General features: G+C 38.8%; 1 protein-coding gene across 1 annotated transcript in view; it reads left to right on the top strand.

Moving 5' to 3' along the window:
* The window catches only part of TSPAN7 (tetraspanin 7), a 120,627-nt gene extending 109,170 nt beyond the window's left edge, over window positions 1-11,457 (top strand). Inside the window, exons 6-8 of the mRNA XM_012642096.1 lie at window positions 4,162-4,245; window positions 10,107-10,182; window positions 10,451-11,457. Coding sequence (XP_012497550.1) covers window positions 4,162-4,245; window positions 10,107-10,175 — 153 coding nt within the window. The 3' untranslated portion in view covers window positions 10,176-10,182; window positions 10,451-11,457. The remainder of the gene's footprint in view (window positions 1-4,161; window positions 4,246-10,106; window positions 10,183-10,450) is intronic.
* The last annotated feature ends 4,154 nt before the right edge of the window (window positions 11,458-15,611 follow it).

Genomic DNA, 15,611 nt, shown 5'->3' with positions numbered 1-15,611 from the left:
TGAGCCAACTACTGAATAATTCAGAGAGAAGAGAGACATTCTCTCAAGATCAGAATGTTAAGATGTGGTTTCTGTATTTTACTTATTTAATATTGGTATTTGTAGCATAAGCACTGCAAGGCATTGTTGCCTTTCTGGAAGCTCATTTTGTCATTCTGGGCTTATTATTTTGTTATTGGTATACTTCAGTAAGATTATGTACTGACAGCTTCTTGTTTTGGTTAAGAGGACATCTCTTCTTACCGGAATTTTTTCATGAACCCAACCTTTGAGGCCTCCTTTGCCTTTCATTAGTTAATAAGGTGACTTCTGGCTTCTTCATGGATGTGTCCACTGAGCACCCATGTGTCCTTTTGCTGCCATTTTATGAAGTGCCAAGCATACCTAGCATGTGGTGGATGCTCTGATTTATGGAAGGCAATATGTGCTTTATGGCAGTGCCACATTTGGCCTAACAGCCTCAGGAGGTCATTCGTAAAAGCAGCACCCATCCACTTTGGGTAAAAGTCTTTTTTTTTTTTTCCACCCAAACTCCCTCTTGTGAAAGTTAAGGATCCAGAAGTCAGGAGCACAGGGTCTAAAGACAAATTCCAGTTTAAATTCTGGCTCAGCCACTTGCTGTGTGTGTGATCTTGGTAAAGTTACTTAACTTATCTCAGTCTTGCTTTTCCTATCTGTAAAATGGGGATAATAATAGTTCCTGCCCTTTAGGCTTCTTGTGAGGATTGAATGAGGTAAAGTATCTAAAGCACAGTGCCTGGCACCAATTAAAGATGCAATAAATGTTAATGTAATGATGATGATGGTGAAGTTTGTCTTCTGTGTCACAGTGTGTCTTTTATTAGAAATGATGCAGCAGCTCCTTGTAGGGAGGATCTTTTGTTAGTATCTAAAAGTAAGTTTGGAGATATATCCTATAGTTTATCTGTAGTCCTTATAATTATTTCCAGAAAGAAAAATAGGGAGGCATTTTTTCATTTCACTGATAACTTACACATTGACTTCCCTCTCTGCCTTCCCACTACACTCTGATTTCATATTTCCCTGGGCACCCCAAATACTCGGAAGAGGTGCTTGACTTCTCTCACTTCCTTTATACTCTCCAACCTGGCTCCCTGAAGAAAAAAGGTGAATGAAAACTGAAATTTATCTATTGAGTTTCATTAGACATTCTCATGTAATGCCCGCAAGAAACTCTGAGATAAATTACTTCTCCTGAGTCCCAGACACCTAATCTATAAAAGGTAGGTGATGGGGATGGGTACTAGTAGATGCTCATAAGTTAGCTCCTCCTCCCCAACTCCTTCCCCCAGGAAGCTTAACTACTGCCACATTCTAGTTATATGAAACTCAGGATTTAGAATAAATGGATTGTCCCTGTAAACCCTTTGGTGTCTTGAACCCTACACTCTGATAGCACAGAAAGATGATTCTTGGCTCTTACCTGGCAGCCTGAAGAACCAACCTTGTGCAGATAACTGGGAGAAAGCAGGAGGGAGGTGTGAACAGTTAAATGGGATATTTATTGTTTGGATTTGGGGATAAGTTTTATTTTGGTTTTGCTAGCAGGATGATGAAATGTCTCCAGGGTCAGTTGGCTGATAGCACTGGCTGAGCCCCTACTTGATAGGAATTCTTTGACGGTTTGTAAGAGCAAGAGAAAGAGTGGTATTCTGGTTGGCAGCTACAGAGATATCTCTTCCCAGAACCTGTCTGGGACTAGCCTTCTACTCCTAATAGTTAAAGTCTGCCACTTGCAGATGTTTTCCATTGGTGACTGTGTTGATTTAGACATGCTGAGCAGGTGAGGAAATTAACTGTTCTGTTTCTGAGTGTTTCCTAGGAGACTTAGCAGGTCCTCTGTAGATTTATCTCACACCTGACAACCAGACTTTCATATTAGGAAATTGAAAGAGATTGTTGTGGGCAGATAAGATCATGGTTTAGTGGAGAACTTAAAGTTGAATGTAAACATGGCCTGTGGTTGTAGTATCAAAGCAGTTCTTTCAGTATGGAGATCTATGCTGAGACCTGGAAAATGGGATTTTGAGTCCATGTGGTGAATAATAGAGAAAAATCCAAAGATGGAAAACATTTCCTTTGACATCAGTTTTGTATTGTTTAAATAACAACAAAAAAGCTAAGTCATTTTCATCTTATTTTAAGTAATCCTATCACTGATATGATTCATTAACTTGCTTATTTGGAGTAAAAAATAGCAAGGGAGCTTTTCTTACAGAAGAGTGCTTCTTGAAGTTTAATGGGTATGCGAATCTTCTGGAGATCTGGTTAAAATTCATGAAAAATTTGTTGAAAGAGAATAACCTATGGATTTGGCAGATTCTGACTCAGTAGGTCTGGGGTGGGACCTCCAATTTTGCATTTCTAATAAGCTACTGGGTGATGCAATATTGCTCATTTAAGAACCACACATTGAGGAGCAAAGTTTAGAGAGAACTACTTTGCCACACTTACACTAATGTCAGGCAGTCATTTTATTTTTCTGTTTTCTCTTACTGATCAGAGTGGCCTTATCAAAAATAATGTGACTGACTCTAAAATCTTCTAAAATGGAATAGAAATCCTACTTTAGAAAAATATATTCAGCTTAGGTGTAGAATTGAAGTGCACAGAAAAAGTAAATGTCTGCCAAACTATTTTGTAGCATAAGAAAATACCCTACCTTGTTTCTCTCTGGGTTGTATTATAAGGTTTGTGTTTCCATATATGAGCTGACCTAACACTGGGTGCTGGTCTGGACCTCATTCCTCTGCCCCATCATCACCGTGGGGAGAAGATACAGTGACAATGGCCAGCCCAGCAAACCACCGTCTTAGCTGCTACCATTTGGGAAAATGTTCGAATGTCCACCTCTCTTTGCACTTTGTCGTGTTGCTAACGCAAACATCTCTCCCTTCTACTACCTTTTGAAAAATAGTGTGATATATAGTTTCACTACTAAAAGTGAAATCAGCAGGCTTCTGTACAGAATCCAATTTCAAAACTCTTCATGAGCAATGACGTATTTCCTTTCCCACCCCCACCCTGGCCTTCAAATTTGCATCAGATAACTAGGGAGTATAGTTTGCCAACTGCATTGAAAACATGTGTCAAAGCACTGCTGCTAAATTAGTGCACCTTTTCCCCTGCAAACAGACTTTGGGTGTATAAAAATGTCACTTTATTAGAAGATACAGCACTGGCGGAATTTTCATGCGTTATAAGAAATGTTAAATTGTAAAATTTTGAATTTAAAAATGGGCGACATGGTAGGGATTTTTTTTTTGTTATTCTTCAGATGTTATTGCAACTTAGTGTGCCTTTCTTGATAAACAAGAACCACCTTTACCCTGTTTACTAAATTAATGTCTATTTTTCGCAGACTTTATACATTCAAGTCGAAGTCCTTTTCAGAAAACTGGAAAAAGACCATGTCTTCCTAGCTGAATAAGTCAGTTCATCACTCAAGGTTGATTTGGCCAGTTACAATAAATATTAATATAAATATACTCTCTCTGGAAAAGATTACTCTAGACTATAGGTTTTTCCTATTAAATAAATCTTAATGATCTCCTTAGGAAGATCCCTGAAACTCCATAAACTTGGCAGGTATTCAAACACCTCCCTCTAGCCAGATGATTTCACATTGTTTATCCAAGATTTTGTCTTTCGTTGTCAGAATGTTAGTTAACTATGTTGATCATGCTGAGGTTTCCTGTTCAAGGATGTGGACTGCCTTTTCATCTGTTCAAGTCTACTTCTTTATCTCTTTAGTGTTGACTTCATAGATCTTACATATTGATTGCTAAATTTAATCCCACTATGGAAACATTTGTGGATGAAATTATGTGTCTGGGATTGGCTTTAAAGTAATGCTGCCAGGGGATGGGAGTCGGGGAGGTTCAGATCAAACAAGATAACCATATGTTGTGATGTTAGGGGAAGGGTCATGGGGGGTTCATTGTATTAACTATATTTTTTGTATGTTTGAAGCTTTTTGTTATTTTTTTAAGTTGGAAAAGAGTTCTAGTAAATTCTTAGCATGAGTTGCATTTGTATGTGCTGGATTAAGGTTGCAGTATGTGTGGGAGTGTTTCAAGTGCACGTAGCCTGGCCTGGGTGAAAACATGTCTCTGAGACCATGTCTATCTCTGTTTCCAGGGTTGTTATGATCTGGTGACCAGCTTCATGGAGACTAACATGGGAATCATCGCTGGAGTGGCATTTGGAATTGCATTTTCCCAGGTAGCCTACATAATTGTGCAGAGCCTGGTCTAGCCTTTCCCCCACCCTTCGTCCCTGGCCTCCAGGTTCTTCGAATGCCTTCCTGTGCCTAGGGAAAGGCTGATAGATGGGGTCAGAGCTCATTAGTCCTCAGGTGATCTGTTCATTGATTTTCCTTTTTCAACTTAAATGAAGTTTTGTCATCAAGGGAATATCGGTTCAACTAATGACTAGCTCCAGAAAAACAACTGATTTCTTCTGTAGGTCAAATGGAGGTTAACTGAACAACGTGCTGGCATAATTGGAGCACAAACAACTGAAAACATCAAATGGCCGATCTGGATTTGGGGGAGGCTTTTTTCTTGGTTGACCTGTCCATTTTTATTTCTTTCTTTGTGGATTATGCATGAAATCTCTCCCTTTAAAGAAAGGCTAAATTTAGCAAACTTCATCTTGTGATCATTATTTTAATCTCTAAGTTTGACTACTCTATTTTTTAGGAGGAACCAAAGTTTTGTGTATTAAATTTTATATCCCATTATCTCTACCCACCCTCTAAAAAACAATGGGGGGAGTAATTATGCTAATTAAGTAAGGCATACATACTCACGGATTGAACAAGATTAAGGTAAATCTAAAATTTAGCCCACCTCCATCCAGAAGGGTACAGTCCCACAGGCTCTGATCTCCCAGCCAAATGATACATCCTTGCTATATATTGCTATGGGTGGAAGTATCGACCTGTGTACTCAGCAACCAAATAAAAACTTTATTTATGTTTAACTCAGACTTTGTTCAGACCAACAGATCATTTTTCAAAAAAACCCCAGTTAATGTTGTCTCAGTAATGTTTCCACAGCTCTAATTTCTATATAGGCTTATCTCAGACTCTAATTAGTTTTTACCTGCCTATCTGTACCTTGGCTTTCCTGCTTAGTGATGCAAATGTACTTCAATTTTATTCAAGTTTGTTCCTAAAGCTTTAAATTGTAATATAGAATGTACAGAAAAGTGCATAAATTATAAGTTTACAGCTTAATAAATTACCACAAAACGAACATAGCTGTGTAACCCTCACTTAGCTCAAGGAATAGAACCTTAGCCTGATAGTTTGTTTTTACAAGTACAGAGCTTTAGATAAGTAGAAAAGCTTTTCTTTCTAAGCAGTTACAAAGGCCTGTGTGACATTTCATCTCACAAGAACATGTGAGCTCAGCCAACACAAGTGTGTTTCCTGTTGCAATTTCAAAATTCTTTTACTTTGCTTAATTTTTTTTGCAGCTCGTGAAGTGAATTAAACCTTCTGCATGCCAACACACAGACAAACCAGAGTGGGTTCACAAACAATGCCAATTAACTCAGTCTCCAGAGACATTTTAAAACCAGTTGCTGCCCTGAACTTTCTGCTGGTTGCTATAATACTTTAATAATAATAGTAACATCTCTGTAATGGCCAGAGGACATTTTAGAAGATCCTGAACCTAGTTACTGATGCCAATGTGCAGGATGTGCTTGACAGCCTTGAACATACTGTTTGTTTAATGCATGTATGTGTAGCATCATATTTTTAACACCAAAAGGGCATACTTGGGTTTGGCATTTGAGAGGGACTATCCCCTTGGAGAAAAAATATTGCTTAAGTCTCCCTTAATAGCTCTCCTAGAACCATAAAGGAACATGATGCCAATACTGTGCATGGGGAGGAGAGAAGCCTCAAAGAGCCAGGAACCTCATGGATGAGACATCTTATCATCCAAGAATATTCCCATGTGGCATGAGTGTGTGGGTGGTGGCACGGAGGATCCTGTTTTCATTAGTGAGATGAATCAAGTCAAATGGATCCTTCTCCAAGTCATAAAGAATCTGATTAATACTTCTCTTCCATTCCTCTCTACACATCCCTTTGAAGAAATTTTTGCTTAGACAAATGGTTATCTGGCCTGATAAGCATTCATGTCTCTGTGCTGCCTTAAAGAAATCCCTCATTTGGGGATTGTTGAGTATGCCCTGTGGCTCTCTAGGGCAGTGACAGAGTGGCTTCAGCACCAAGGAACCCCAAAGGGAAAACTCTGCAATGAGTTTAGGTCACCTCAAGGTACCATATAATTGTTGGGATGAGAAAACAAAACACAAAGCCCAGTGGCATCACACAGCCAGTACCACTTACCCATGTGGCCAGACAGGTCCAGCAGGGCAGACTTGAGACCTGCTACGATCAGCTTTGGGTGGGGAGAGGAATGGCTATGTCTGGCTTTTACCAGCCAGATGCCCTAGGAACTGCAGCTGTTTATGGTGCCAGCAGCCTCAGGGTTCCTAGAAGCTGAAGTTGGCTTCGAGACACCAATAGGTCCAGGGCCTCACCGGGACAGTGGTGGCCATTTACCAGATGCCTATTCAGAAAGAACCAGCCCTGCTGATTCTGGTCAATGACCAGAAGCAAAGCTTTAGCTGTATTTGTTCAGAAATATTAGAGCCAATGTTATAGTAAAACTTAGCAAATTGTGGCTGATATTGATGAACCAGTTGTGTTGGCCTATGCCTTGGCCTTCCTGTAATAAAGCAGGCTCTACTGAGTAGAGGCTACAGAGAGGCAAAATGGGTAGGAAAGAACAGAGCTCATCCTCTCTCCCTCCCACCTTCCTTCGCCTGCCCTCCACCTTCTTCTTGCCCTTTTCCTCGCCTGCTCTTGTGACCTCCACACTATCATCTGTTGGAAGAAACTGGCTGTGCACATCTATTGTCTCAGAGATTAAAGCTGGTGTAAAGTACAAGGAAAACTAAGCTGAGTGTAGCTTTTTAATAGAGTGTGCAAGAACTAAGTCCCCTGTTAGCTAACTTAAAGCCCTTGAATTCTGTTTTTGGACAGGCATTTAATAGTTCTCTCCACAAACTCCCATTGCCTTTGCCCTTTCAAGGAAAAACCTATTTGTCTGGACTTGATGGGCAGGTCCTGCTGCCATATAAGTTTATAGCAAGAGGTGCCTCTGCCCCACATCTTTGGCAACTACTCTTTCACTCAAGAGGGCAAAGAGACAGAGAAAATATGCGTGCACATCACTTGTGCCCCACTCCCAAAATGGCCTAGAAGCCAAGAGCCATGGGATGTCTGGGTCTGGAGACTTCTATTGTTCAATTTGTGACACTGTGCGTGGTGGGAGGTGGGTTGTCCTCTGGGCCTCTGTATTTAGCACTTCTGTGTCTAGGATAAACAGCCCCAGGGCTTTGCTAGACTTGGAACCTGTTAGGCTGGATTTAATCATTCATATCATGGAATGTTATAGTCTTAAGTGGAGACAGTAGAGTTGTTTCTAAAAGGGGAGGGTTGTGAGTGGCTTCTTTGAGGCTTGAAGTTGAGTAGCTCCGGTAGATCCAGGATTACAATTCTGACCTCCTCACCTGGTCTGCTGTATTAAGTGTTAAGGCTAGAGATCACCCTTGTTCCTGCCTCTGATAGCACCTAAAGGAAATTCATTTTGTGCTTTTATAACAAAAAGATTTGACACTGTGGGATTAGAAGAAAAAAGGTACTTATCAACAAATACCGATCCTACACCTACCCAACTGTTCCCTGACCCTCACCCCCTGCCTGGCCTCTCCCAGGGTCCACACAGGCTGCTGGAATGATCTATTATGTGCCAGTAATTCTTTTTCATGGCCTCTGAGGAAACCTGTTTACCTTTTCTACGTAGAAGGCAGGACAAAGCTGGGGCTATTCTTGAATAGGGGACAAGGGTACAACCTTAAACTCTGTGTGGATTACCCGTGTGGTTTGAGGAAAATTCTTTAACCTGCCCTAAACTCATTTTCTTATCTGGAAAATTGGGATTGTAATATTGCACAGGGTTGTGGTAAAGATTCAATACATTCAGCCTCTATATCTGTGGATTCCCCGCATCCATGGATTCAACCAACTGTGGATTAAAAATATATGAAAAAATTAAAAATAACAATACAACAATAAAAACAAAAACCAATACAGTATAGCAACTAGTTACATAGCGTTTACATTGTATTAGGTTACAAGTAACCTAGAAATGATTTAAAGTATACAGGAGGATGTGTGTAGGTTACATGCAAATACTATGGCATTTTATATTAGGAACTTGAGCAACCATGGATTTTGGTGTCCTTGGGAGGTCCTGAAACCAATCCCCTATGGATACCAAGGGACAACTATAATTTTTTTATGCCTGAATGTGTTATGTACCTCTGATACTTATTTGTTTTTTGGCCAGAATCTGATTTTTTACATTATCAAGTGTGTTCTTGTATTTGTTGGTCTTGGGAAATGGAAATTCTAATAAAAAGGGACAAGCTATAAGGTTCAAAGTCTTTGCACTCATAGGGAGATTTTAGTTTCTCATTTAGTAGAATATTCTGGAGGTTACAGCTATGGTATCTTCAGCCACTTGGCAGTAAGTGCATGATACTATGTATTTTGTGGCATGAAATGATGACCAGAGCCTTGGTAGGACTCTACCCCAATAGGGTGATAATTTTTCCTAACTTGACAGAAGTTATAGTTTTCCTATTTCACAGCAAAATTTTCCAAAGGAAGATAAGAATCGAGGACTAGAACTTGCATGGGTGGGTTCAGAGTCAGGAGAATGGAGTTCAAGTGCTGCCCTGACCAACAGTGGGACCCAGTGTGGCTGTAGGTGTTTCACCTGTGAGATAAGGGTACCTGGGTAGACTGGATGAGTGGTCCCCTGCCCCAGAAGGCTTATTAAAATACCAGCTGCTGGGCCCCATCCCCTAGAGTATCTGATTCACTGGGGCTGGGGCCTGAGAATGTACATTGTTAATGAGGTTCCAGGTGATGCTGAAGGTGTTGGTCCTGAGGCCACACTTAGAGTGATACTGCACCAAATTATCTCTAAAGGTCATCCCCACCTCTGATTCAATAAAACAGGCCCAACTGCTTAAGGAGAAGAGACTGTTAATACATTGACCAAGAGAAAGTGGCTTCTAGACTCAAGTGCACAATTGGGCTCCTTTGCGAAGAATGCTGATCCTCCAGATTCATGAGTGAGAGTTTGGTTCCCAATGAGCAGAACAAGATGTGCTTAAGGGTGTCTTGATAGTAGCAACCATTTTTTATCCATTTCGCCTGTGTCAGGTTAGATAAAGGCACAAAGACAGGTGGAAATACTCTGTTACTAGTTGTTTAGTGGGCCTTGGGTGTAGATGAGCCCACTTAGGCCCAAGATATCTACATGGTTGAGAGACAAAATTTAAAGTCCCACTTTCCCCCTTCCCTTCCTACCTCTTACAAGCTGTGACTTTCTTACTTCAATGGCAAATATACCTGGTCAAGGATAGCGTCTCTATTCTTGGCTCAAGGAAATAACTATTATTCTTTCAGCGGGGTGTGGCTCGAATATCATACTATGCTGAGAAATCTTCCAAATGCATGTGCTATGGCTTTGAATTAGATTTTGGCTTTTTAGTTAATATCACACTCATTCTATGTTATTTAATTTTTTTCATTACTCTCATAGTATGAACAAATTTTAATACTAAAGTGTCAAAAGTTGTTCTTAAATGGCCAGAGTGAGCTACAGCTGGAAACTTATGGCCAGTTTGAGAACCTCCAGGTGGCCCTACAGTTAGACTCCCTACAGAGTACATTCCACAACTGAAATCAGGTTTGATCTTTTGCTCTCATGCCCTTTCCTCATTCACATATAGAAACCCTTGGCTGTTAAAAAATTACATCAAGGAATATACATATATCAAAACATCACATTGTACCCCATAAATATATGCAATTATTATTTATCAATTAAAAATCAAAGTTTCAAAAGTTACATCTCAGGGATGAAGAAGGTTATAGTTCAGTGACTTGAGATTCTTGTTTTTGTTTTTCTCCCTGGCAACAGTTGATTGGCATGCTGCTGGCCTGCTGTCTGTCCCGGTTCATCACAGCCAATCAGTATGAGATGGTGTAAGGAGAAGGTGAGTGGCAGTGGGTGCTGTTTAATTTCGGGGGTTCCCCTCTGGGACACATACTACCCTTCAGATGGGCAGGAGTACTGCCTGACCACTCAACTACCTGATCTTGGTGGCACTTGTCCATGTGCAGAAATCTCATTTCCATGGTGCTGGGGAGGAGGTGTGATCAGCACTATTATGAAAAATGTGGACATGCTCTTTTCAGCTTGTTACCTTTTTTTCAGGTTTTTATTAATGGTGAGTTACTCACATGTTTTAATTTCTCTCTTAGTCTTTCAAGAACGACGACAGAATAAGAGACCTGTTTTAAAAAGGAACTGCAGCAATCTTTGAAAGACTTCCAAAGAATGTTAGAGCACAGTACATAATACACCTGCCCTGCTCCCCTCTATCCCTTATCTCCCCCCACGTGAAACTGACACTCCCACCCAGTCTCTGCTTCACCTTTCAGCCCGTGTCATGTGTAGTGTCCATTTTGTGAAGCCCTGTTGTGGCACAGAGTGTAGCCAGGTCCCCCATGCAGCTAGTCCTAGTGAACCCCACCCAGATGCCCTGCGCGTGCCACCTCCTCCACCTGTGCTTGGTCCAACTGCAGCTTGTTGTAGGTGACTGGCTATCACACCACCGCTGGCCCCTTTGGGCCCTGCATGTAGTGTGGGAGGCTTCTGTTAGCTCCTCACTGTGGTCCCTAAATGCCACACACTTTAAGTAGATAAGAGGATGATAGTTATCTATTTTTTTTGTCTTAATTTGGTTTGGTTTTCCCTTTACTAAGGCTCTTTCTTACCTTCTTCAGGCTGCCTAAGACATGTAAAGAGACAGATCAGTAATTGTCCATGAGGAGGAAAAAGCATGTGTCATGCACAAAGGAAATTATTGTTGAGCGTTAGGTGGCCTCCTTGCTTGTTGTTACATACCTGAGTATGTATAGACAGTTTAGTGCACCTTTGCCTCTCAGTTGAAACCTGTATAATCCTGTTACAAAGCTGTGTTGTTACTTCTCGTGAAGACAATGATATTACTTTCGGTTTTCCCCAATTAATTGCTATTGTTTTATTTTACTTCTTTTTTGTTTCTGTATTTTTTTTTCTTGCATTGACATTACAGACATTGAGGACCTCATCAGATCAATTTAAAAATGAGTGTGAAGGGGGAACAAAAGTCAAAATATTTTTAAAAGATCTTCAAAAATAATGCCTCTGTCTAGCATGCCAACAAGAATGCATTGATATTGTGAACATTTGTGATACATGTATCAATAAATAGAGCAATTACAAGTGGCCGTGTTCTGGTGTTGTTCTTTGGTTATTGTGAAAGTTTTGAAACACACATTTCTATTCTATCTTGCTCCCCAGGGGATTGCAGGCAGACCACCTCACACACAGACACGCCTCTCAATATGTGCTCCCACCCCACCAAAATAGCACTGGGCAACAGAGAAGCTGAAGGGTTAGATTTTTTTTTAATTTTAGACATTTCAGAAACTTGAATCATTTATCATGTACAGGATACATTGTTGGCTACAGAAATAGAACCTTCATATTACTTCAGGCCTCTGAAATCCATGAAAATAAATACAAAAATTTCAGCTTTTTAGAAGTCTGGATTTCATTTAAAAAAGGAAATGAACATCTATTCTTTCCTTCATTGTTTCTAATGAGCATGTATTCTTCCCCTCCGTCTTTCTTCTCTTGGTTGAATTGAATAAACGCAATCTAGAGAAGAGATTACATCTTACCATTCAGCTGTCGCAATTCCCCAATTTGTACTAAAATTTGGAACACTTACACTTGATTTAAAGAGCGTTTTAGTAATAGGGGCAGTATAATATATTATCTGCGGTCAATTTTTTCCTTCTTGTTGAGTCACCCAAAAAAACAAAAACCTAGGAAAGGCATAAATTGATCTGTTCCCAAATGAGTAGATTTAAAAAGCTCCCTCTTTTCTGTAGAACAACCTATAATTAGCATGGAGATGGTTTTCTAACTATATGCATTTATCAGCCTGAACTCAGCATGGTGTAAACCCTGCTAGAAGGCTGACAATGGGCACTTCCCAAACCTTCAGATGTTTCCTCTTCAAAAAGCCAACATTCTTAGAGAATTAAGGATAGCTCTTCTATGAAAACATATGTAGCTCAAAACTTCTCAACATTTCGTTTTTTTATTTCTGTTTCATTGTTTATCGAAATGAGGCTTTTCTGTAAAATCCTAAATAGAGTTCAACCTATGGTTCACCTTTTAGCATATTATGCATTTATTGGTATACTTAGTTAAGTAAGAAATCCATATACTTTCTAAATTAAATTCAGATCTCAGCATTACATACTTTTAATGTGAAACATTTGGACCAAGGTTGATTTCACTTAAAAACTAAAGTATTCGTATTTCAACTCTGAATGACTTGTGTGTAATGTACTTTCCTCCTTCAAATGAAATTAAAATGACACAAAATACGTTTTTTGAGGTATAATGCTTATGGTAAAGTGCACAAAATGTTAAGTGTACAACTCAAATTTTTATATATGTATAAACCAATATAACAACTGCCCAGATAAGATATAGAATATTTTCAGTACCCTTGAAGTTTCCCTCATGCCCCTTCTAAGTAACCAAATCCCTCTCTCATCCTCCCAACCTCACCCAGGATTAACCACTACTCTGAATTACATTACCATCGATTAATCTTGTCTGTTCTTAGACTTCATACAAATAGAATCGTACATATAGACTGTTTCATGTGCCTTCCTTCAACACTGTGTCTGCAAGAGTTAGTTACATGGTGCATGTAAATGTAGTCTTGTCTTCCTTGTGGTATAGGATTCCATTGTATGAATATGGCACAATTTACCCATTCTGCTGGGCATTTGAGTTTTCAGATTTGGACTATGACTAGAGCTGCAATGAGCATTGTGGGATATGCTTTATGGTGGACATACACACATGTGTGGAGTTGCTCAGAAATAAGGTATGTTTAGCTTTAGAAGGTCCTGCCTAATGTTTTCTCAAAGTTGTTATACTAATTTATACTCCCACCAGCAATGTAAAACAGTTCTAGTTGTTCCACATCCTCACCAACACTTGATAGTCTCAGCCTGTTTTATTGTAGCCATTCTGTGGGTGTGTAGTTGTATCTCATTTTAATTTGCCTTCTCCTTATAGCTGATGATATTGAATGCTTTCATTTTTCATTTTTGATATCCTCTTTTGTAAGATGTCCGAATCTTTTGTGTATTTTAAAATTCAGTTGTCTTTATTGATTTGTATGAACTCTTTATGTATTCTGGATACAAGTCCTTCCTTGGACATATATATGGCAAATATTTTCTTCCAACCTGTGACTTACCTTTTTGAGTACATTCCATTCTAGATTAACAACACTTCTTATTAGAGGTGGAAGTAATGACACAGATAACTTCAAATATCAGAATTCCTTTCTTCCTAGCAAGAGCAGTGTTTGATTCCAAGTACCTCCATTATTTATGGACTGAATTTAGAAGCTTTGCCTTTTATGTGTGTTGCAGTTATTCTAATACAATTAATTTAAATTTCCTAAATATACAAAAATTTAGGGCTGGAAGGAGGAAATAATTGAAGCATGTCATTAAAAAATGTTGAGACGGTCTAAGGAATTTAAGATTAAAGTAACAGAAAATACACAAGGCAAAGGTTCTTACTGTTTGCACACATTTAATGGTCCATGTTAAAAGCCTCTGGACAAAATTTAGGCTTAATAGATATTTGAGATTATAATCATAGCCCAGAGATTTATTTCTTGAGGTTTGGCCTGGCCATTGAGATTTTTCATTTGCTCTCTGAGTGATTCTAGTGTACAGGCAGAGTGGGGAACCTCTGTACTAGAATCTAGCTTCACTTTACCTTTTTTGCCTTATGCCCCCTGTCTATCCCATTCACTTGAGATTATTTTATCCCCATGCTTTCCCTCTCATTTTCCCTGTTTGGCACGCCTTCTCCCAAGGCCTCCCAACTTCAAAGACCATCTTTTCTATAATGTTCTTCCTGATAACTCCAGTCCCGACCAACCACAGCAATTGTCTTCTGTACGCCACATTTTAAATCAAGTATTTTCTAGAACACTGTCCATTTCTTCTTTCAAGTTTATGAAGTTGTTATAGTAATTTCTTGTTTTTGAAATCTTAATGGAATCTACTCTTGTCCCCTTTTTCATTCCTAATATTTTTTCTCTCTTGTTATTCATGCTGGAAATTTGTCTATTTTATGTCTTTTCAAAAAACCAGACTTTTGCTTTGATCCTCTCTATTATTCGTTTTCTATTTCATTAATTTCCACTCTTCCTTGTATTTCCTTTGGGTTTCCTTGGGTTTTTCTCATTTGTAGATTCTTAGCTCATTAATATTTTAAGCACCCTTTGAATATTTTTATTAAAATCTGTAAATTGTCCATCTGCTTTAGCTGCATTTCAATGTTTTTTTTTTATTCAGGATATTATGGGGGTACAAACATTTCAGTTACATGTAATGCTGTTTGCCCCGCCCAAGCCAAGGCCACAAGCATGTCCCTCCCCCGTACAGTGCATTCTGCTTCCATTAGTTGTGAATTTACCTCACCCCCACCCCACCCCTATGCATTTCAGTTTTGATTTGAAGTGTTTTGTCTTTTAGTTCTACACATTTGGAGATTTCCATTAGAATTTATACATTGGACCATAAATTGGGAATCATTTTTTAAAGTTTATAAACTGGATCTTAGGGCTTCCTCTTTGTTCAAAATCTTAGTTTATATGATAAAGATTCTTTGTTATTTGTTGAGATTTGCTTTGTGTCCTGGTACGTGGGCAGTATTTGTGTGTGCTTAAAAGTTTGTATCTTCTCTAATTGTTGGGTGCAGGATCAGGACAAGCCTATAAATATATTCAAATAGTAAATTTTATGCATATTAATAAAATACTCTGTTTTTATGAATATTTTGTTTATCAATTTTTAAGAATGTTGTATTAAAACTCCCCACTGACTGTGGATTCTGTTAGTTTTTGCTTATATATTTTTAAGCTATATTGTTAGGGACATGCAAGTTCATGATCATCTCACTGACAATTTTTTTGTCATTATGGACTAACCTTCTTTACCCTCAATTATAATTTTTCCTCTAACATTCTTTTTGTCTGATATTACAGTTGTTATAATTACTTTTCTTTTGATTAGTATTTGCCAAGAGTATTGTACTACTTCCCTCTGCTTTCAGTCTTTCTTTATAATATTTTAGACGTCTCTCTTAAGCAGCATACAACTGCATTTTGGTTTTTTTTCCAGTCCAATCTGAGAAAGTCTTAAAAGAAGAGCTTAGTTCAATTATGTATTATTATTACTGGTGTACTTGGTTATATTTCTACCATATTATTTTTTCTGTCTACTGTTCATTTCTTTCCTGTTATTCTTCTTTCCTGTCTTCTCT

Source organism: Propithecus coquereli, unplaced genomic scaffold (genome assembly GCF_000956105.1).
Source record: "Propithecus coquereli isolate 6110/MARCELLA unplaced genomic scaffold, Pcoq_1.0 Scaffold173, whole genome shotgun sequence".
Taxonomy (NCBI): Eukaryota; Metazoa; Chordata; class Mammalia; order Primates; family Indriidae; genus Propithecus; species Propithecus coquereli.
Note: the sequence above shows the minus strand (reverse complement) of the source record. Positions and strands in the feature narration are given on the sequence as shown.